The following is a 22,435-nucleotide window of genomic DNA, read 5'->3' as shown; positions in this document are numbered from 1 at the left end:
GTATGTGTGGTGTGTGATTGTGTGGCGGACGAGTGTGTGGCGAGACATCAATCAGTCAGCGACAAGCACATCGATTAATGTTGACATCATGCAAATGAATGAATGAATGAATGAAGAGGAGAAGGACTTAGGTGTGGTCTGGACTTCACCCACTCATCGTGTCCATCACGCACTTCACAATCCTTCACCACGCTATCGCTTGGCTTGTACATGTTATAGTATTATTTATGTATTATTGGTTGTTGTTGTTGATACATCAGAGTGATATTGGGTGGATGATTGGTCGGATCGAAGATGGGAGCTCGACGGAAGTACGCTGTAGTTAGCTAATTTGTTTGTTTGGTGTCTATTGAAAGATTGATTGATTTGTTTGATTGACTGGTTGACTGGTCGATTGATTGATTGCTTGAATGTTTAAGTTCTGATGCATGCCCATTTGTTGTTTGATTTGCTTCTTTCATCACCTTCTTCTTCATCCTCCATCCTTCCTGCTCACGCAACCACCACCTCACTCTACATCACATCACTTTAGTTCAGTGATACGACGGCAAAGACACCAGTAGAGTTAGCAACAACCATGTGATTGACCGGGACAGCCTCACACTGGAGATCATTGGCCAGTGGTTCCGAGCTGATAACTAGAGAGTATGCATCGCCACCCACTGATGAGGTGAGGCGGGTGTGGCCCATGTCACAGACCATCGCCTTGGCACGTGACCAGTAGAGTGTGTGGGCATCGTCACTGGATTGCCCGCTGGTGATGTAGCGCGTGGAGACGACTGCGCAGCCATCCGACACACAGAGGTTGAGCTTKGGAGTGTGTGAGTGTCGGCTGCAAGTTGCCGGGCGTGGGTCGTGCGCCGATGATACCATGTTCAATCTCGTACTGCAGAATCAGTTCGTGGATTTGGTGAATTGTCTTTCTCATTATTCTTGGGAAGAGCTGAGCGTTGTCTGCTGTCAGAGGGAAGGGTTCCTCCTCCGGCTCAGTGATACAATGTGTCGAGTACACTGGTGTCGTCAAGTGTTGTTGTTCAATCCTTGCCGTCTTGTATCCAATCTCCATCTCATAGTTTGTTATAAACAATGCAAACAATACCTCTGTATCAGTCGTACCCTTGATTGATTCAAAGGCCTTGTGGGTAAGGGTAAGGGTGAGGGTAGGGTAAGTCAGTTATCAGTCGAAACCTCAATCAATCAAGTACACATACTGTTTGAGAGAGCATGTTGATCAACTGCCTCTTGATCTTGGGGAAGTAGGATACGGTGCCATTGTGCATCCAACTGAAGTTCTTGTAGGTGAAGGGATGACAGTTGTTGTTGGTGATGGCGCCAGCACTGGCAGCACGCACGTGCGACATGATGCAGCCAGACTTGGTGACGCGTGCCAATTGACGCAGGTTGACATTGGACCATGCCGGTGTGATATCCTTAAACACACCTGGATTGGGTGATATCTCTGGCACGAACCATGCAATACCGAATCCATCGGCATTCAAATGTACACCAGGGCTATCTGCATGCAATGATTGTTGTACAAGACCATGTGATGGCTCTGTAACAATCTGTGAAATCTTTATAGGCAGTCCCAAATAAAATATGAATCTACACATTATTATTATTACTTATTTACAATATATATTATTATTATTATCTGTATGTTAGTTATTATTATTATTACAAGATTGAGATCTAATGATCTTTGGGAAGCCCCACTCAGAGGACCAAAAAAGGGTCCACTTCCTTTGATCCCAAACGATATTTTTCAAGGGGTTACAAGGGTCCTTCATGATCTTTGCGGTCAATTTCATCACAGTGGAACACGACAAAGTAGACCATACTAGTATTATTAATATTACACTTTATTATTATTGAAATGATTGAATACCTCCAACTCCATGATGTGAGTATCTTATACCTCTACAACTGTCATCATTGGCAGTTGTTCTATTTCCATGTCCTTGATTTGTTGTGGACTCCAATCGACTACCAATCTCATAATGACTATCTGATAATACATATGATTGATTGATTGTTACAACAGTGATTTCCTCTTGATGTTGTTGATGTTGTTGTTGTGAAATAGTAGAGGAGGATGTTGTTGAGGTATGTTGTTGTTGTTGGTCTCCTCGAAATGAATGTATTAATAAAGGTTGTTGTAAATGTTGACGGAATGGAAAATGATCCAATGTGATATTATAATGCTTTCTCTGGAAGTAGGCTGATACTAATAGGACATAGGCACCTAAGGCCAGTAATGTATATGTTCTAATAGTCACAAGGGATATCAGTAACATTATGAAGAATATACAGGTGCCAAATGTGATCTTTGACCTTCTCTTGGACATGTCTGAGGATTCCTCTTCCTCCACCACAGCATCCTGACTGTTCCAATTCAATACATTGATACCATCACATAATAGTTGGGTGTTGGTACCAAAGAATGGAAACATTGGACCTCTGGCAATGGTATATCTATGTCTACCGTATTGGAACTTGGCCACCAACTCCATCTGGTCGTTTGACCGTGTTGGGGTGGACTCTACTCTCTTCTGTAGTTGTTGTTGGTATTGTACCTCTTTGTTGTTTACCAGTACAACTTCATCTTGTAATTCTATTGTGATGGACTCTTGCCCCAGTGTTTGAGCTGGGTAATTATGATTGATTGTCCAGATTGCCATAACTATGTGTGATTATATATATATTAGATGAAGGAAGGTATTTGTTTAAATGATTGTTTGTAGGTTCTGGGTTGTAGATAGTTGAGAGAATGAATGAATGAATTATGAGTGAATGAATCGGTGAAAGAGTCTGGTTCGTGTGTGGAAGAGATGATGACACTTGTATAATCTAGAATTGAGGATTTGATGTTATTTATATATTGTATGTGCACTCTACACTGAAGTATTGTGCTTACTTTGAATAGACAGTTCAAATCAGAACACCAAAAGTAAGCAAACAAGCCAACTAGCACTATCACTTCGGGAAGATGAGATGAGGGGGGAACACACACTCGTCCGTCTGACTGTCATTAAGTAAGATCCCGGTTTGGCGCCCACCCACCTCAGATGCCTCCTCTCTTTTGAAACGACTTGCTACCGTGGCAGCAAGGTGCCAGAGTAGTTTGTGGTCGCAGGTATCAAAGGATATGGTGGGGTGTGGTGTGTTAACATTAAGTAGTGGCTATCTTCTTCCTCACTCTAGATATTGCCAACCAAATGAGCCTTGTAGGCCACACCCTTTGATCATATTTGCAGTACCTTAACCCGAAAGAACATACTACCACACTGTCAGTGGCCCAAACAACGAAAAACCAAACCACACCAAAGGACCTTCCGATCAACACGACCCATCAAAACGAAGATCGTGACAACATAAGTTTCAGACCAACCCTAGGATTCTATTAATAATTTTTGATGAACTACATCTTTCCCTCAACTTTACACTTGAATGATTGTTTGGACCTGGTCCAACTCAATCAATCCAAAGGAGTTGTAACTTGTAGACTCGAACATACTTCCAGAATAGTAATCCAAATCAATTAAAAAAGAGAACGAAGGAGTATTAATAATGATTGGCTAAAGTTGTTTGTGTTCATTACTAACTAACTAACTACTAGGATGGAGCTGGTAATAGATGTTCCAGTCTTTTGACAATTGGTTTGAGTATATATGCATCGATTCGGTTGGCTAACAGATTGATTGAGTAGAGTGAATGGTTCTTTAACAGGTTCTCAACGATTGGCTTGGCACCTTTGGGTCCGATCTTGTTGTTGTATAATGATAGTCGCTGTAATGTGTTGTTCTTGGGGAATATGTTGGAGATGGCGGCCGCACCATCGTCGCCAATCGAGTTTGAAGATAGATCGAGTGAGGTTATCGTGCTGTTGTTGACCAGCGCCAGACTCAACTCCTCGGCACCCTTGGGACCGATAAAGTTGTAGGAGAGATCGAGAAAAGTTATTGTTTGATTGGTGTTGATGAGCTCCACCAGGTACTTGATGCCTTCGTAGGCGATCAGAGACTGTGAGAGCGACAGTGACACGATGGTCGTGTTCTGCAGCAGTGACTCACAGATGTACTTGGTGCCCTCGTTGCCAATGAGGTTGGTCGACAGCTCCAGTGACGTGAGTGTTTGATTCTGTGTGATGGCTTTGGACAGCTCGAGTGCGCCCTCTGTCTCGATGTTGTTACTGAAGAAGTTGATGTGGCGCAGCGAACAGTTGGCGGCCAACGCCGCTGAGATTGACCGCGCACCAAGTGGACTGATTGTGTTGCAACTCAGATCGATTGAGGTGATGGAGGACAGGGGGTTCTTGACAAAGGCACCGGCGAGCGCCACAACGCCATTGCTGTTGATCCAGTTCACAGAGAGGTCCAGACTGCTCACCGTGTTGTTGTAAAGGATTACCGAGGAGAATGATGCCGCTCCATCATCCTCGATACAGTTGCTGCTCAGGTTGACCTCGGTGATCCTTGTGTTTCGATTGTAGCTCAGTGCATTGGCGATGAGTATCGCCCCGTTGTTGCCAAACTTGTTGGATGATAGATTGATCGATGTGAGCGCCTCGTTGAATAGCAGGCCGTCGGCAATGTACTCGGCACCGACGTGATCAATCATGTTGCGCAGGAGATTGAGTGATTTGAGCGTCTTGTTGTTGCGCAGGGCATTGGTGATCTGGGGCGCCTTAAAGAATGTGATCTTGTTGGCGGACAGGTTGAGGTCTGTGAGAGACGTGTTCCGCTCGATCAGCTCGGAGAATGCTCGCGTGCCCTCCTCGCCCAGATTGTTGTAGCTAAAGTTGAGTGTTGTGATTGATCGGTTGGTGAGCAGCGCGGTGGCCAGCGCCACAGAGCCGTCCTTCTTGATCTCGTTGGTGGCCAGGTTGAGGATGAGCAGCGTGTCGTTGCTGGCCAGTGAGTCGGCGAGTATCTTGGCAGAGGTGTCAGTGATCTGGTTGGACGAGAGGTCGAGCGACGTGAGGCTGTGGTTGAACTTGAGCACGTCGGAGAAGACGCTCAGGGAGGACATCTCGCGACCAATCTTTGAGCGGTTGAGGTTGAGTGCTTTGATGATCGATTGATTCGACTTCATTATCTCGCAAATCACATTGATGCCATTGGTGCACATCAAGTTGATGGTCAAACTGATCTTGTAATGGTCCGGTATTCTAACCAATCCCAACAAGTCCTGTGTCAGTTTAGTGTCCAAGTGATTGAAGCTAAACATTATATTCTCCAATGTTGGATGTTTCTCCAGTTTCTCAAGAAATGATGATAAACCTGTATCTTGTATTGTTGTTGTTGATATTGATGATGATGATGTTGTAGTTGTGATGATTGATCCATTGTTTGTTGATTGTAATGTTGATGATGATGGTGTTGTTGTTGTTGTTGTTGAAGATGGAACTATATTATGATTGTCTACAACACAATGTAGTCGACAGAATGATATGTCGACCTCGGAAAGATGTTGAAAGTAGTCGAGCAGTGCAGATAGTTGGCTGAGTGCCAACGAGCATTGTTTCAATCGGAGTACCGATAGCTGAGAGAATGATTGAAAGAACCTATCGACCCATGGCGTATTATGTATCTCTATATCATTCAACTCTATAGTCTTTACAGTCTGTGCCGCTTTCTTCTTCCACAATGTGCACACCATTGATATCTGAAAGAAGTTTGATGAGAATACATTGTTATTACAGAATGACAATATTCTAACTAATATAATATATGGTAATTGATTGATATTATCAATCATAGCCATCTATCTATCTATCCTGTTTGTTTGATTATTTGATTGACTGAATGATTGAATGTTTGATTGATTGTTTGTTTGTTTTAAATAGAGCTGTTGGTAAGGATCCTAGTGATCACATATAATGTTTGTATTTGTATAGTTATAGTAATAGTAGTAGTAGTTGTGTAATTGAACATTGAATGAATGGATGGTTGTGGATAAAGGTGATGAATGAATAAGGAGGAGGTGTGATCAAAGAAGATGATGGTGGTGTTCACACTCCAACTCCAACAACAACCTTGTTTAAATTTGTTTGGCAAACAACCAGAACCCCATTCCATTCATTCATTTTGGTCGAGAGAGAGGGAGTGAGAACGAGTGTGAGATGTGCCCCTTCCGCTTCCACATTCATTGTTTACAAGTCACATGACTAACAAACACACCACCTCCACTCTATCTCTTTCTAAATTGAACTAACTCCCCACAACAATGGAGAACAACAATACTACAACAACATCAACTACTACTACAACATCAGTGGCTGTTGCCATTGACAATACTCTTCAACAACAACTTGAAGGACAGGTTCAACAACAAGAACAAACAACTTCAAAGACAAAGAGAATAAGGAATAGGGGAGTATTCCACTTTAAGCATTATCCTATATATCAGGAACATTGTGGACAAAAGGTTGGCACTGATGCTTTATTGATTGCTGGCTATACTTCTATTGCCAGGTTCCAACCTGGTCCCACTCAAGACATCTCTCACATCCAACTAAATGATATGGTTTGGAACAATACACAGTACTCTTACACATTCGGCGCAACCAATCAAACAGTCAACCAACCAATCAATGGATGGCCATCTTATATATTAGGTATGTTTGATTGTTTGATCATATGATAGATTGAATGATTGATGCCGCGAGTCAATACTCATACTTAATCAATCAAACAATCTTTAGACATTGGAACAGGAAGTGGAGTGTTAAGCATTATGTTGGCACAGAGATTCAATCGATCTGTTGTGCACTCAATTGATATTGATGAGACAGCGATTAAGCAAGCGAGCATTAATATTGATTCAATTTATAATAGTGGACAGGCTTGGGCCAGGAACATATTCGTCTTCCACACGCCCATTCAATTGTTTGCACCGGCAACACAAGTGACTGCCACACTGGAGAAGAACTCGATGGATTGTAATAGGGAGCTTGTTGAATCTCATATGCGACCGAGCGATGGTCTCTACGACCTGATCATCAGCGCACCACCCTACTTCCCATCCGATGTCAAGCTGGACCAGTTTGTCTCGGCCATGCCAGACAACAGACGTATTGCCAGACATACCCACACATTAACGATGGAGGAGTTGGTTGTCAATGTGCTCCGACTGCTCAGGCCAGGCACTGGACGCTTCACAACCATCGTCTCATTGCCACAACCGGACGATGATCTAATTATTGCGGCGAACAATCATGGAATGGTCATGTTGGAGCAGGTCGATGTCACTGATTGTCCAGGTTCAAAGATTGTTAGAAGGATGTACACGTTTAGAGCACCAGAAGAGACAGCCACTGCCAATGAGACAATCAAACAGACATTTGCAATTTATGAGACATCGATGAAGGAGTCCAAGCAGACCAACCACAGGAAACACAGCAATCAGTACAAGTGGATGTTGAATGACTTTTGTGATCACTTCCAGAAGGAGGTACAATACGAACAGGATGTATCCGGTACAATAAACTCATCATCCAATTAACTAGTTATGAATAACTTTGGCCAAGGACCTTGTCATGGTCCCACCAGGCCTCACAAACTAACTTTGATGTTCACTCACACATCATTCATTCAATCAAACATTGAAGAGATAGAGTGACTAATATAAGATGACATCATCATTGGAGAGTTGTATTGACCTTCTGAAACATAGTAATGATGTCAATGATGTTGTGGCAGCATTGAAGAATGTTGCAAGACTATTCTCAATCACACTGGACTCATCTTCATCTACCAATACGACTCATGATGGTACATCACGCGGTTCATCATCAACTTCAACAACATTGTTCACATCACTATTGGAGTTACTCATCAATGATGTCTACATCAACTGGTACATGGCCTTTCGCGACACTGACAAACATCTCTTTGAATCAATAATTGTTCCTCGCAACAACAATGGACCATTGCTCATTGATTCCTACCTATTCCTTTGCTCAAAGCTCACTGTCATCAATGACAATGGCGATGGAGATGGTGATACCTCCTTTACACTCTCAAAGGATCAAGTTGCAACATATCAGTACATTGTAAAGACTTTGTCAAGCATCAGTATCACATCAATCATGCAGGTTGGTGCAACGATATCATCAACAACGATGATATCTGCATTGATCAATGCGTTGGCAACACTGCCAGATAGGGCAATGAATGTACAACACAAGTACAAGATTACAATGCCCGAATGCTTTATTGCAGACATCTACTATAACAATCTCTACAATGAACTATGTGGATACATTGATACTATAACAACAAGACATACATCAGCTCAACTATCAAGGGTGGAGGCAACTCTTGGTACACTCATCGGTGAGCTCAACACAAAGATCATCAAGATTGGATATCAACGACATATACTCGATACATTCATTCCCCATCTACTTCAAAGTAATAAGAATATAGACATGAAGATACGTCTACTCTCCAACACCGTCCTGGAAACACGTGGCAATGCCTTGGACAAGTTGTTGGACTCATTGATACAGCATCTTCCAGAATGTACGTTAGTGAATACCATCCCTTCATCATCATGATAATCCATCCACTAATCAATCAATCAATCATGATACAGATACCGAGACACAATGCAATCATGTTGGGTCAGCGATCAGATTGATATATAAGAGTCAACCTACATCGATGGTGATGTCAATATTGACATCCAAACTTCTGGTTAACAAGAGTTATAACATTGATGTACAGAACCATCTTCTCCATCTACTATACTCCCTTCATGATCAGGACAGCGACCAAGATCATCCAATTATCAAGACCTGTCTAATCAACCTTCTAAAGTCATGGTCAGATACCTACTTCACCAGGCACTGCACAGTGGAGCATCACATGAGTATGTACACTCCAATCAAGTCGAACAATGATTGATTGATTGATTAACCATGTATTTAGGCGTCACAAGGTCATTGGTATACTTTACACAAAGGATTAATGATAAGTTGATGGACAAGTATCAGTGCAAGGGACTATTTCTCAAGGGTATTGATGTGCATATTCAATCGACTACACGACATATCAATGTACATGGCATGATACTGGCAGAGATATTCTCCACGTTTCTCCAACCAGACAATCCACTCAAGTTTGATCATCTGACCATCGAGGACAAACAGTGTCTACATCTGGATTTCACACCAACTTATCGTCCATCATCATCGGGTGATCAGAAGGATGACGAAGGCGTCCAAACATTCATCAAAGGTACAGACGATACTGCTGCAGTAGCACCAAAGATGGACCGAAAGAAGGAGATTGAACAGAGACTGGAGAAGGAGTTTAGCAAGTATGATGATCCAGATATGTTGGTCGTTAGAGATGACAATGATGATGATGATGTGGATGATGACGATGTACAGCCTGATGAGGACATTGACGACGATGACCTCAAACCATATAACCTGGATGATGACGAGTCTGATCTGAAGGGCGTTCGTAAGAAGTTGTATCTAAGAGACTGCATAGTCGAGTTCCAATCCAACAAACATACAGCTGACTCATGGGAGAGTGCACTCATATCGATCGCATCAATCGTTTGGTCAAGGCCTGATGACTTGGGTAAGTTCACTCACCACTCAAACTGGGACTATTCCACCACTCACTCAATCAATCAATCATACATTAGACGAGCTAAGTGTGTCAATGACCAGATCATTACTACATTTGACGAATGAATATGAGATTGATAACTTTGAACCAATTAGACATGAAGCATTGGTGGCACTGGCAGTCAACTCTACAGTGTTGGTGATCAACTACCTCACTGATGCATTCTTTCAAATGACCTTTAGTTTGGGACAACGACTTGAGATATTGTCCGTGTTGGTTGAAACTGCAATGGAGTTGTCAGGCTATAAAGAGGAGAAGGCCAAGCAGCTTAAAGAACAACAGCAATCAACAATCAAGTCGATGGCCAAACACAATCCATTGATTATTGATACCAACACTGCATCAAACTCAATCAAGGATCACAACGAGAATGTACCGATCCAGTTTGTTGGTGTTACACGAAGATGGGGAGTTTCAACGAGGCCCAAGGCCGACATCAAGTCCAACAAGTACCATCAACTAGCTCCATCATTCTTCTATCCATTCATGACCAACTTTAACAAGGTTACACAAAGGTATGTAATATTACCAACTCCTGGAATCATTCCAATCAATCAACCTAACAAACACACTGATCAATCACATCACTAGTTATGCCAATGTTAACATGATTGGATATGATTGTTTCCTGTTATCAAGACTGGTGTATACGTTGGGAGTGATTGTTGAATGTGCTGGTAATTCAACTCATACAAGAGGAATGGCTCGTGAACTTGTCAGTTTTGTCTGGCCAATCAGATTCCATTCTGATGTGAGTGTACGCCGTTCAACATTATTCACATTATCACGTGTATTCTATACATTGCCTGACGACCAGATCAAAAGCGACTACCAAGACGAACAAGAAGAGCTACAACAATGGCTCTTTGGAATATCAAACGAGGACTCTGACAAGGATTGTCGAATAATGTCGCTGGGAGTACTTTCCAAACTGATGGAACAACAACAATAACAACAAACTGAAATGGAACGAACAGTATTACATGCATCTCCATCTCACATCTAGTTTTGTTCAACCTCCAAGATCACGTGATCTAGTTAAGATGTTTGTTGTGAAGGTGTTAACACACCTTCAACTCCCTCACCCCCAGGATTGAACCTGGTGCACGGCGTTGTCCCCACGAAGACTCATCAGTTGCCTTCCCAAAAAAATGGGAACTGGGAGGTGGCAAGCACCCCCAATTTTAAACATAATTGATGATTCACTCACAAATATACAAATACACGAACATAGATACAATATTTTATATATACCCCCCCTAACACGTACATATTCACCACCCACTCAATCTATCAATCATTCACTCACTAACTCAATAAATCAATCACAACACCCTAACACTCATCATTATATCAACCATTACAACAACAATAACAATCAATTACATTATTTGTTAACATCTCATCCATCATCGTAAGTAATACGCATATCTATATTTGTTCAGATAAAACACACACAAGGTTGGAAATTTCAAACTTTCCTTCTATTCTCGAGAAGACCAACCTCGACAAGTAAGGAAGGGAAACTAGATTGTCAAGAGAGAAAGAAGTGTGTGTACGAATATGTGTGTGCGAGTGTGTGCGAACAAAGTCAAGTAGTGCTTGTGTGTTGGTGTTACTAGTATAGTGGTGTGTGGTCAACAACTTGGATATATATAGTAATATAATTGACTAACACACACTCAACTCTTCTCTCTCTCTCTCTATTTCTATCTCTCTCTAGAACTTTCATTCAAATACTAAATCCAATTCAAACCAACCAATTAATTGCTTTCTTTTCATTTACATTGTATAGATAATTAATATAATATTACAACTTACATACTTACTTATTCTACAACAACATCAACATCAACATCAGCATTAACATTTACATCATCAACTACAACTGATATAAGCATATACTAAATTATTAATATTATATAGAATATATATATATATCCTCCGATATGACCAAGGATAAAGGTAAGCTAGGACTTATTGTACAATAGTCATAATAACACAGAGATGTATTATAATACTAACAATTACTTACAATTACTTATAGGAACATATTGTATATTGTCTCTTGATGGTGGAGGTGTTAGATCAATTTTAGAGACGACAATATTAAAGAGGATATTGGATGCATATCCAAACTTCTTGGATAATGTCGATTTGATCACAGGCGCCTCTGCAGGTGGTATTTTGGCATTGGTGCTGGCCTCTGGCAAGACAACTGGCGAGACACAGACCTTCTTTAAGAAGATCGCCCCAGAGATATTTCACAAGTCATGGATTCATGAGATCACTTCATTGGACAGCGCTATAGCACCTGCCTACACCAATTCAAAGTTGAGACAGGGCCTGCAAGACGAGCTCGGAGACATCACACTGGGCCAACTCAAGAAGAAGGTACTCATTCCCAGCTTCCAACTGGACAACGAGTCCACAGCACACCTCCCAACACCACAACAGCAGGATGAGAACAACAAACATCACCATGAGTCTGACAAGTTTGAGGACTTTGAAATGGTACCTCGTAACAGTCCACAGGTGCATCACAGAAGATGGGTGCCACGTTTCTTCCACAACATGAAGCATTCAAAGACCAACTCACATCCAGCTGTGGACGTGGCACTCAGGACAAGTGCTGCCCCCACCTACTTCCCAATCTACCAAGGATTCGTAGACGGTGGAGTCTTTGCCAATAACCCAGCACTTTGCGCAATCACCAGTGCAATGTCCTCAGGCGTACCATTAGAGAACATCGTTGTGCTGTCACTGTCTACAGGTCGCGATGGCAAATACGTCTCACCAGAGAAATATGGAGGCGGTGATTGGGGACTGGCGCAATGGGCCCCAACACTCATCGACATGCTGTTGGACTCCAACGTTGAGATCACCGACTACCAATGCCACCAGTTGCTCGGTATCAAGTACCACCGCATCGACCCATTGCTGCCGCGCGCCATCGATCTCGACCAGCCCAAGTACATCCCAATGCTAGAGAGCGTTGCCAACAATGTCGATCTTACAGACACGGTCTCATGGATCGAGAAGTTCTGGTTCAATGCCAAGCCAGTCGAGGACCAGTTGGACAAGACACCGACCACCTCTCCAACCTCAACACACATGATGTGTTCTCTTCAAACTGAGGACCTTCTTGATATCACCGCCACTATCGAACAAGCCAGCGGCGATCAGGTGATTGACAACAACAACAGCAACAATAGTGATGGAACGCAGTCCAAGCCCTACAAGTACAGCAGCTATTGTTCAATTATGTAGAGAGGGCAGAGGATCAAAGCAAGCGAGCTTATCCCTTCCCAGTGTTGACTGTAAGTGAATGGTCAACACTTGCGCGCATGTATATATATATGTATGTTTAAAGTTATATGATAATAAACAAACAACGACGTCGACTTATGTATTGTAATAACATTTTAATAGTAATGTGTATGTTTGAAGTTATAACATGCAAAACTTTAATCAAAAACGAACAAATCCCCCCCACAAAAGATATCTTTTGGGAAATTTCAATGTCGGCTCCAAAGTGTTCTTCAGGAAGAATGATAACGCATTGTTCATTCATTCTTACAACTACATTATAAAATACATACACATACACAGATACAATGTTCACAGCTAGATCACTATTGTCAGCATCCCTCTTCAGAAAGGGAAACAGCGTCAACTCATTGTTCTCCAACTCTGGTGTTGTTGGTGTCACCAGAGGATTCATGAACATCGTTCCAGATCGTAGGTGTCCACATCATGATCAATGACTCACTCAACTACAAGCTCATCTCATTACCATACTGACCACTATACTACTACTCAGCATCTATTGGACTGACAGATGAACAGAAGGAGTTCCAATCAATGGCTTTGACTTTTGCACAGGAGAAGATGTTACCATTCGCTCCAAAGTGGGACCAAGATGAGTTCTTCCCAAGTATGTGTGTTTGGAGTTAGTTGGAATGATTGGATGAATGGATGAATGGCAACACTCATACTTACTCGACATACTTACAACAACTAGGGGATGTCATGAAGGAAGCAGCTCAACTTGGATTCGGAGGTGTCTATGTAGACCCAGAGGTTGGAGGATCAGGACTGTCACGTGAGGATGCAACTATTATATTCGAGGCATTGTCCTCTGCCGATGTCAGCACAACAGCATTCATAAGCATTCACAAGTATGTGTAGTATGGGTATTGGAGATGTATGAATGAAATGAATGAATGAGGCTAACAACTCAATCACAATAGTATGTGCGCAGGACTCATTGATATCTATGGTAACAATGAACAGAGACACAAGTACTTGCCATCATTGACAAAGATGGACACAATTGCATCATATTGTTTAACTGAGCCAGGCAGTGGAAGTGATGCTGCTTCACTATCGACAAAGGCTGTTAGGGATGGCGATCACTACATTCTGAACGGTTCAAAGGCATTCATCAGTGGTGGAGGCGACAGCGAGGTATACATGGTGATGGTGCGCACTGGAGACAAGGGTGCCAAGGGCATTTCATGTGTGCTCGTCGAGAAGGGCACACCCGGCCTCTCCTTTGGCAAGAAGGAGGAGAAGCTCGGCTGGAACACCCAGCCAACACGTGCTGTCATCTTTGAGGACTGCCGCGTGCCAGTGGCAAACCTCATTGGAAAGGAGGGACAGGGCTTCAACATTGCCATGAACGCCCTCAATGGTGGTCGTCTGAACATCGCCGCCTGCAGTCTTGGCGGCGCCCAGGCATGTCTGGTGGCTGCCCGCGATCACGTCAAGGTCAGGAAGCAGTTCTCGCAGAACCTGGCCAACTTCCAGTCGATCCAGTTCAAGCTGGCCGACATGGCCACCCGACTGTACGCCGCACGTACCATGTTGCGCAACAGCGCCAAGATGCTGGACGCCAAGAGCGCCGATGCATCCGTGTACATTGCCATGGCCAAACTGTTCACATGCGACACCTGCTTCGAGCTCTGTGACGATTCCCTCCAACTGTTGGGCGGCTACGGCTATCTCAAGGACTATCCCATCGAGCGATTCCTTCGTGACACCAGAGTTCACCGTATTCTCGAGGGAAGTGATGCTGTCATGCGCATCATTGCTTCACGAGAGATTCTCAAGGATTAATAATAGTGTTCGTTCACACGCATACTACTACTTATTATACATTGACACAGATACACACATTCATTTACTTTACATCTCTCTCTTCATCTTGTGTTTGTTGTGGTTGTTGTTGTTGGAAGTGGGAGAATGGAATGGAAGGGGGTAACAGTGTGTTTTGGGGGTAGATGAACACTACCTATTCCAGGTTGAGGGAACATAATGTCGAGATGGCGATGAGAGTCAACCGCCAACTCTCGCGAAAATTCAACCACTCACAGCATATTAATGCGTGGAAATGAACTTTGTAAATCATTTCGAGTTTCTACCCAACCAATAACAACATTAATAATAATAATACATACAGATAATAAACATATATCTATACTATATATCTATATACATAAATAAATAATAATATTTAAGAAAGACAAAGACAGATTAAACTTCACAGATTACAGCAAAGACATCAACAACAACACAATCAAACAACATTAAATACTGCTACCATTACGCAAACATCATCATATCATAAAGACAACAACAATCAATCAATCAATCGATCATAATAGAGAAATATACAATACAACAACATATATAGAGACAAGTTTATAATCATCATTCAATCAAACAGTCAAAGAGAGCTCTAATAGCTATTGGATATATATATAACATTACATTTGATTCAGTTACATACATGTGTGTATAAATAATGGTCATTATAACGTTTATAAGGTATGTAGCACATTCTCGATATGTTTATGTAATGTACATTACTAATAATTACACATAATACCTTAGGCATGGCGAGACAGATTTTAATCGACATGGCATATTACAGGGACATTTGAATACACCACTCAATGACAATGGTCGACGTCAGGCTATAATGGCCGGTCAAAGACTGAATGGCGAGCACAACCCAATCGACATGGTCATATCATCAGACTTGGATCGTGCACAAGAGACAGCATCTTTGATTGTGGATCAATTATCTGAGCGCCCCAGCAGACCAATCATCACGACACCACTGCTAAGAGAACGATATCTTGGCAAGCTCGAGGGAGTGGACCTCAGACAATTTGTGAACTGGGAAGAGCTCCCTGAAGCAAAGAAGATGATCGAGCTGCAGAACATTCTCTCGCACAAGTCCAATCTAAACTCGCTGATCACTCCATCCGCGTCCACGACCGACTCGTACGCCATTGCCCCTCCAGTCAAACTCACATCCGAGTTTCTCAAGCATCTGCCTCAGAAGGAGTTGAAGCTCGAGTCCAAGCGCAAGCTAATCAAGCGAGCAAAGGAAGCATTTCAATTCATCCTTCGACAGATACCATACAAGTACCATATTTCACAGAGTAATGAATTTGCTCACATTTCAAATCACAGCAACAACATCATCAGCAGTATCAATAGCATCAATATCAACAGTAGCAGCATCAGTAGTAGCATCAGTAGCAACAGCAGTAGCAGCAACAATAGCAACAGTGTAGGCACTGGTATCAATCACGCCACACCAAACATTTTCATGACACAATCACAACTACCACCCGCTTCAGCATATATATCAACGTCGGCATCATCACTATCCTCCTTCATTGACAGTGAGGACTTGAGATCAACATCCTCACTCACGTCTTCATCCGAATCACACTCATCTGCCTCGTCAACATCATCGATATCATCATTCGAGGTGTTACATCATGATGAACACTCAACAACAATCTCGACCAACAACCCACTAGCAGCGGCAGCAATATCTACCAAAGAAGACATCAACATCATCAACAGTAGCAGCAGCAGCATCACCAACAACAAATCCACTCTATCTTCTCAACAATCAACACCAACTGCGAAGAACACAGAGTTTCACATTCTGGTCGTATCACACTCACTCACACTCAAGGTCATCCTCAGTCTTCTACTATGCAAGAGACAACAGGCCAAACAGCTGTTGTTCTGCCAGAACCAGAATTTGGATGTCACCCAGTCTGAGCAGTCGTCGCGCCAGAATTTTAAATGGGTCCAGTTCGAATTGAAGAACGCCTCGATCGTCCGTACCAACTTCTCAATAATCGAGAAGAAATCCAGTGATCATACCAAGCTCCTACCAAGAGATGTCTTTTTCTCTCCTGTCACTACAGTCGAAACAGCTTCAGGATAGTCAATATCATTCTCCTCAATCATTCAATCAATTATTCAATCAATCGATCGATCAGTATCATTTGTCAACAATATCATCAACATCAACAACAATAGCACATACTCTTACAACATCATAGGCATTAGCAACCCCTATGTTACTGTAAGTTCTCTATCCCTCTCTCCTATCCCCTCTCCAAATCAATCACCAATGTTCCAAACGAGTTGGCATCCATCCATTTCAATCCCACCAACAAAGTATGCTCTGCTGAATCTGGTTTCTTCTAACCAGTCAGTCCAGCCCAAAGCACCTTATGTCTTCTCCTCATTATCATCCCCGCCGACCAATAATAAATATATTTATTACCGAATACGCAATCCTCCTTTCCATGTCCAATCATTCACTTTCATTCAAACTCAATCGATTATTACTTGGAATTTAATCAAATTTGAATGTTGGCGCGTTTTCTTTGGGTTCCCACCCTCATTCATTCTCAACTTTGACTTTATGATTCTTCAAGTTTGAATAAGAAGAGAGATATATATACATACAACAAGAGTAGATAAACATGCTGTGGATTGATAAATATAGACCAACATCATTGGAGCAGATGGATTACCATCAAGACATCTCCCAAAACCTTATCAATATGGTTAAGGGAGGTGACTTTCCTCACTTATTGGTATATGGACCATCGGGCGCAGGCAAGAAGACAAGAGTGATGGCAATATTGAAAGAGATCTATGGTCCAAACTGTCTAAAGATAAAGATTGAGCATCGTACATTCAAACATCCATCAACTAGCAAGAGTATCCAGGTGACCACAGTCGGATCACCCTATCACATCGAGGTCAACCCCGGTGAGGCTGGCAACAACGACCGTCTCGTCATTCAAACCATCATCAAAGAGATCGCTCAATCACCTCCAATCGATGCTCAACAGTTTGGTAACTTTAAAGGTATGTCAACACAATCAATCAATCACTCGCCCTCTCACTCACTCATTCAATCAATCACTCGTTCGCTCAACTTCTAGTTGTCGTATTGAATGAGGTTGACAGACTATCAAAGGACGCACAACATGCACTCAGAAGAACAATGGAGAAGTATGCAGCATTCTGTAGATTGATCATGTGTTGCGATAGTACTTCAAAGGTGATCGATCCAATTAGGAGTAGATGTCTGGGCGTACGCATCCCAGCACCAACGTCTGAGGACATCTCTCGCGTGTTGGAACTGGTGGCCAAGAAGGAGCGATTCGACTTGCCCAAGGACGTGTCAAAGTCGTGCGCCGAGCGATCAAATGGCAACCTACGTTACGCACTTCTCCTGCTAGAGTCGATGAAGGCCAAGCAATATCCATTCACATCGAACGAGCTGCCACTATTGGATTGGGAGAATGCCATCCAGCAGGTGGCCAACGATGCCATCATGGAGCAGACACCAGCCAAGCTACAACAGATCCGTGCCAAGCTCTATGAGCTGATAGGTCATTGCATCCCAGCCGACCTCATCATGAAGCATGTGACACTGAACATCCTCGAGAAGATTGATACACAGATCAAGTGTGAAGTGATCCAATGGGCTGCCTTTTATGTATGATCTATTCATTCAATCATTCAATGATACATCCCCAACTGACTCCTTCGTCATTCGTCAACATCAATCACAATCATACAGGAGCATAGGATTCAAATTGGAACCAAACCAATATTCCATCTGGAAGCATTCCTGGCCAAGTTCATGTCCATCTACAAGAAGTTCAACAAGGACATGATGGATTGTCAATAATGTATTCACCTTTACCAACTGTACACATCATCATAAAACGACAACAACTCTATCATTCAATCAACCAATCCATTCACTCACTCAAACACTGGGACATCAATCAATCAATCAACATTATTAGCGCAACAATGTCCATTGCGGTCCAATCGCCGTAATGTGTGCAATCCGTTCATAAAGATATATATTGCTACTTACCTGGAGTGTCTCGCGAGACACACACATTTACAAAACTTTTACACAATTACGTAAGAGGGTGCTTGATTTTCTTTTGTATTATTTTTAATTTTTATTTTCACACACCAAGGATGGAGCCTGATGAGGAACGCGTTTGACTTGTTCATTTCCTCTTTCACCTCTATCATTCATCACCGTGCACAGCAAGTCCCCATCTATCTATAACAGAATGCAAAACGACGAGAAGAAGACTATCGAGTTGTACACTCCAAGAAAGTGGTATGTCTCTTCATCCAACTCTATCTATCAATGCAATGTATCAAACAGCACAGTCAACAACATTATGCGACAGGATCATTATCAACATATCACTTAGTTGGTTCAACCATTTATCATGTCGCGATTATCAAGGATCAATGAATACGAATATGAATGAATGAATGAATGAACGAATGAATGAATGAATGAATGAACGAACGAACGAATGAATGAATATTACTCGTTTCAATGTACATTCATTCATTTTGTTGTGGACAGAGAATACTACGTTTTGATTCAAGAAACAGAATGTTAGGTTGCTCTACGCGAATATTCGGATCGACCTATTCTCAGTGCGACAATGCAGGATATCTTCATCAACACAACAACAACAATCAACATTGAAGAATCGTTCAGAACAAACCATTTTGGTTAGACAATCAACACAACAACAACAACAACAATCATTGATGATCACTTATGTTCGAAAGACAAGATTGTCACGCAGTAGTAACATATGACTAACTAGTTACCAAACCTCATCCACCAATGAACATATTATAGCTCTGCCACCAACCGTTTGATCACTGCCAAGGATCACGCCTCTGTCCAAATCAACATTGGTCACGTGAACTCTGAGGGACTCTACACCGGAAAGCAGACCACCGTTGCTTTCTGTGGTTTCGTCCGCAACAACGCTCAGTCCGACGAGGCTCTCAACAGACTCGCTCAGAAGAAGGGATTCTTGAAGAGCTTCTAAATACATAATCACTAATTATGTATTAAAATGAGTCGTCAGCATCAGGATATGGAATAAAACTCTGTTGTTAACAGCGGCGTGCACACAATCACAATCACACAGTATCGTGTCATTGATCTTCTTGTCATTATTCCATCAATCCAATTCATTCACTCAATCTTTCAATCACTCATACCAATACCCTAAAGTTATATTTATACAATAACAATGTTGTTGCCCGTGAATGTCGTCACCAACCTACTTGTGTTGGGCAAGTCTCTCTGCCGAGATGTGTTCAAACATTCATTCTCGGCACTTGCCTTCATCTTGTGTAAATGTAATCGGTGTGGACCAGTCACAAAGACACGCCGGCACAAGTTACTGAACAGGTGGGATCTGGATGAATGAAAGGCGGTCCATCCATTCATCAGATAGACATAACTTAGGCTTGAGGCGTGAGGGGTGTGAATGTCAATCCGTTAGGGGTGATACTGACACACTAGACTCCAACATAAGCATCTGATTTTCAATGAATGCAGGATACATTCATAATCAAAATAAGTCTAAAGACGTAAGTCTCACTTGCAAAGATGGCCCTGAATGATGGAGTTTAAGAGAATTATTGATTCCATTCATATATTGTTGACTTTGCCCATCAATCATACTTGATCATGATGCAAATATCAAACACCAATCTGTTGTTTGTTGGTCTTAATTAATTAATGGTAAGCTATTTCTCCTCTGCTCCAACCTCGCCCCTCTTATGATATCACCAACAATGTACACTTTGGTACCATGTCATGATGCATCCAATCAACTTACTTTTTAAACAACATCTGTTGGTCAGTATTGTTTACTTATCAATTCAAATATATTATATATATATCTATATAAATAATACTTAACAAATATATAAAGAATGAAATTAAAGATTGGAATTGCCTTGTCTGTCGTTGTGGTGATTGGCTGCGTGATTGGATTCATCCTGCCATGGTACCAGATCACATATAATATACCATTTAGTAATAATGATGCCGTTGCCACCTTCAGATGGAAGGATTATAAGTGTGAGATTGGTGATAATGTATGTACAATACAATACATTCACTATACATGTATCTTATTCATTCACTAACCCATTCACTAAATCACTCAATTATAGTCCAATACTTTGAAGTATGATAAGTTGGAGAGCTGCGCTGGAATCACAATCTTGAACAAGATGGAGAAGACTGGTCAAATATTCGACACTTGTTTATCCTTTTTGGTGATTGGTGCCGCTCTGTCACTTGGTGCCGGTCTGCTCCAATTGATTCTCCTGCTCTCGCCCAAGCTCTGCCGTTCAATAGTCTGGAAGATTCTGTGCATTGGTACCTCATGTGCTGCCGTTGCCATCTTGTTTATTTCCTTCTTTACCCTGTTGGGTCTGCCAAAGGCCTTTAACGATGACTCTAATGGATTCAACTCCTGCAAAGACCGTTGGTGCAAGAACATTTACGGTTCTGACGACAACTTCAAATGGATTCCAGGTGGTGGATGGTATGTATATTCATTCATTGATTGGATGGATTCTCTTTGTCACTCATACATCAATATTAACATTAACATGTCATTCTTCATCATACTATAGGTGGGCCACACTTGTTGCATGTTTCTTTGCTCTGTGCTCTGGTTTGTTCACCTTGGCAAGCAACCGATAAGATAGTAGTTGTATGAGGACGTGACACACCTCGTCATTTGCCTAATATCAACTACAACAACATGTATTCTAGAGTCACTCTATTATTATAAACATTTAAAGTTCAATCTTCTTCTTTGATTGACCTTGATTGACCTTGACCCCTATCCCTTAAGATCAATCTTGTTCCTTGTAGACTCGTCTTGTGTCTGTTCTGTGGCTCGCAAACCAAAGAGATATTTTGTAACACAAGTGTCATATCACCCCACCCAATCAATTCCTTACAATTGTAGGATTGGACATGTCCATTTGACACTCAATATCTTCTGCCCTTCTACTCATCCATTCATTCATTCATTCATTGCTAATACTATACTTCTGATTCATATACATATAACAATGTCACAAGAACTTATTGTTTATCAGAGCTTCGAGCAGTTCTACCCTTTCTATTTGAAGGAGCACTCAAATCGTACCAATAAGTATGTTGTTGTTCAAGAGAGAAGAGGTCATTGACTCATAAAATGTTTGACTCTATGATTAACTAACATATTGAATGGTAGACGTCTTCACTTTGTCGGAACATCATTGGCTGTTCTTGCATTGATCCTTATCACTCTAACTGGCAACTACAGATACCTCTATGTTCCATTCTTGATTGGTTATGGTTTCGCATGGGTACGTATCCTTCAAACAAAACACAATCAATCAATCAAACACTTGACAACTAACACGTGATCAATCAATTATAGGTTGGACACTTCTTCTTCCAAAAGAACAAGCCAGCCACATTCAAGTATCCATTGTTCAGTCTAAGAGGAGACTTCAAGTTATGGTCACAGATACTAAGTGGAAAGATCAAGTTTTAAATGTACAAAAATAGAATACAGACACAGGCTTGTTTA

General features: G+C 41.8%; 12 protein-coding genes across 12 annotated transcripts; 9 read left to right on the top strand and 3 right to left on the bottom strand.

Annotated features, from left to right (window-relative positions):
* Positions 1 to 528: 528 nt before the first annotated feature.
* SAMD00019534_046020 (hypothetical protein) lies at positions 529 to 1,625 on the bottom strand (the record flags this gene model as incomplete). Its single annotated transcript, XM_012900092.1, has 3 exons — positions 529 to 813; positions 863 to 1,135; positions 1,212 to 1,625. Coding segments are annotated over 3 exons (972 nt in total), but the record flags the coding sequence as incomplete, so codon positions are not given.
* Positions 1,626 to 1,880: 255 nt separating this feature from the next.
* SAMD00019534_046010 (hypothetical protein) lies at positions 1,881 to 2,681 on the bottom strand (the record flags this gene model as incomplete). Its single annotated transcript, XM_012900091.1, has 1 exon — positions 1,881 to 2,681. A coding segment is annotated over one exon (801 nt), but the record flags the coding sequence as incomplete, so codon positions are not given.
* A 934-nt stretch (positions 2,682 to 3,615) lies between these two features.
* On the bottom strand, positions 3,616 to 5,766 carry SAMD00019534_046000 (hypothetical protein; the record flags this gene model as incomplete). The annotated part of the gene is made up of 1 exon (XM_012900090.1): positions 3,616 to 5,766. One exon carries the CDS (start codon positions 5,764 to 5,766, stop codon positions 3,616 to 3,618), a length of 2,151 nt encoding a protein of 716 aa, XP_012755544.1.
* A 555-nt stretch (positions 5,767 to 6,321) lies between these two features.
* On the top strand, positions 6,322 to 7,500 carry SAMD00019534_045990 (hypothetical protein; the record flags this gene model as incomplete). Its single annotated transcript, XM_012900089.1, has 2 exons — positions 6,322 to 6,486; positions 6,694 to 7,500. Coding segments are annotated over 2 exons (972 nt in total), but the record flags the coding sequence as incomplete, so codon positions are not given.
* An 844-nt stretch (positions 7,501 to 8,344) lies between these two features.
* On the top strand, positions 8,345 to 10,596 carry SAMD00019534_045980 (hypothetical protein; the record flags this gene model as incomplete). The annotated part of the gene is made up of 5 exons (XM_012900088.1): positions 8,345 to 8,528; positions 8,704 to 8,877; positions 8,937 to 9,599; positions 9,667 to 10,165; positions 10,230 to 10,596. Coding segments are annotated over 5 exons (1,887 nt in total), but the record flags the coding sequence as incomplete, so codon positions are not given.
* A 1,003-nt stretch (positions 10,597 to 11,599) lies between these two features.
* Positions 11,600 to 12,920, top strand: SAMD00019534_045970 (hypothetical protein; the record flags this gene model as incomplete). Its single annotated transcript, XM_012900087.1, has 2 exons — positions 11,600 to 11,615; positions 11,698 to 12,920. The coding sequence occupies 2 exons, from the start codon at positions 11,600 to 11,602 to the stop codon at positions 12,918 to 12,920; spliced, it is 1,239 nt and encodes a 412-aa protein (XP_012755541.1).
* A 347-nt stretch (positions 12,921 to 13,267) lies between these two features.
* Positions 13,268 to 14,771, top strand: SAMD00019534_045960 (hypothetical protein; the record flags this gene model as incomplete). Its single annotated transcript, XM_012900086.1, has 4 exons — positions 13,268 to 13,391; positions 13,474 to 13,587; positions 13,675 to 13,831; positions 13,904 to 14,771. The coding sequence occupies 4 exons, from the start codon at positions 13,268 to 13,270 to the stop codon at positions 14,769 to 14,771; spliced, it is 1,263 nt and encodes a 420-aa protein (XP_012755540.1).
* A 688-nt stretch (positions 14,772 to 15,459) lies between these two features.
* On the top strand, positions 15,460 to 16,911 carry SAMD00019534_045950 (hypothetical protein; the record flags this gene model as incomplete). Its single annotated transcript, XM_012900085.1, has 2 exons — positions 15,460 to 15,482; positions 15,549 to 16,911. The coding sequence occupies 2 exons, from the start codon at positions 15,460 to 15,462 to the stop codon at positions 16,909 to 16,911; spliced, it is 1,386 nt and encodes a 461-aa protein (XP_012755539.1).
* A 544-nt stretch (positions 16,912 to 17,455) lies between these two features.
* SAMD00019534_045940 (hypothetical protein) lies at positions 17,456 to 18,666 on the top strand (the record flags this gene model as incomplete). The annotated part of the gene is made up of 3 exons (XM_012900084.1): positions 17,456 to 17,849; positions 17,927 to 18,486; positions 18,571 to 18,666. Coding segments are annotated over 3 exons (1,050 nt in total), but the record flags the coding sequence as incomplete, so codon positions are not given.
* A 418-nt stretch (positions 18,667 to 19,084) lies between these two features.
* Positions 19,085 to 19,873, top strand: SAMD00019534_045930 (hypothetical protein; the record flags this gene model as incomplete). The annotated part of the gene is made up of 2 exons (XM_012900083.1): positions 19,085 to 19,134; positions 19,678 to 19,873. 2 exons carry the CDS (start codon positions 19,085 to 19,087, stop codon positions 19,871 to 19,873), a joined length of 246 nt encoding a protein of 81 aa, XP_012755537.1.
* An 898-nt stretch (positions 19,874 to 20,771) lies between these two features.
* On the top strand, positions 20,772 to 21,552 carry SAMD00019534_045920 (hypothetical protein; the record flags this gene model as incomplete). Its single annotated transcript, XM_012900082.1, has 3 exons — positions 20,772 to 20,936; positions 21,015 to 21,391; positions 21,483 to 21,552. 3 exons carry the CDS (start codon positions 20,772 to 20,774, stop codon positions 21,550 to 21,552), a joined length of 612 nt encoding a protein of 203 aa, XP_012755536.1.
* A 377-nt stretch (positions 21,553 to 21,929) lies between these two features.
* SAMD00019534_045910 (hypothetical protein) lies at positions 21,930 to 22,399 on the top strand (the record flags this gene model as incomplete). The annotated part of the gene is made up of 3 exons (XM_012900081.1): positions 21,930 to 22,012; positions 22,094 to 22,208; positions 22,283 to 22,399. 3 exons carry the CDS (start codon positions 21,930 to 21,932, stop codon positions 22,397 to 22,399), a joined length of 315 nt encoding a protein of 104 aa, XP_012755535.1.
* Positions 22,400 to 22,435: the final 36 nt, after the last annotated feature.

Source organism: Acytostelium subglobosum, assembly GCF_000787575.1.
Source record: "Acytostelium subglobosum LB1 DNA, scaffold: scaffold8, whole genome shotgun sequence".
NCBI classification, from domain to species: Eukaryota; Evosea; class Eumycetozoa; order Acytosteliales; family Acytosteliaceae; genus Acytostelium; species Acytostelium subglobosum.
The sequence above is the reverse complement of the archived record's forward strand: the minus strand, read 5'-3'. Positions and strand labels throughout refer to the sequence as shown.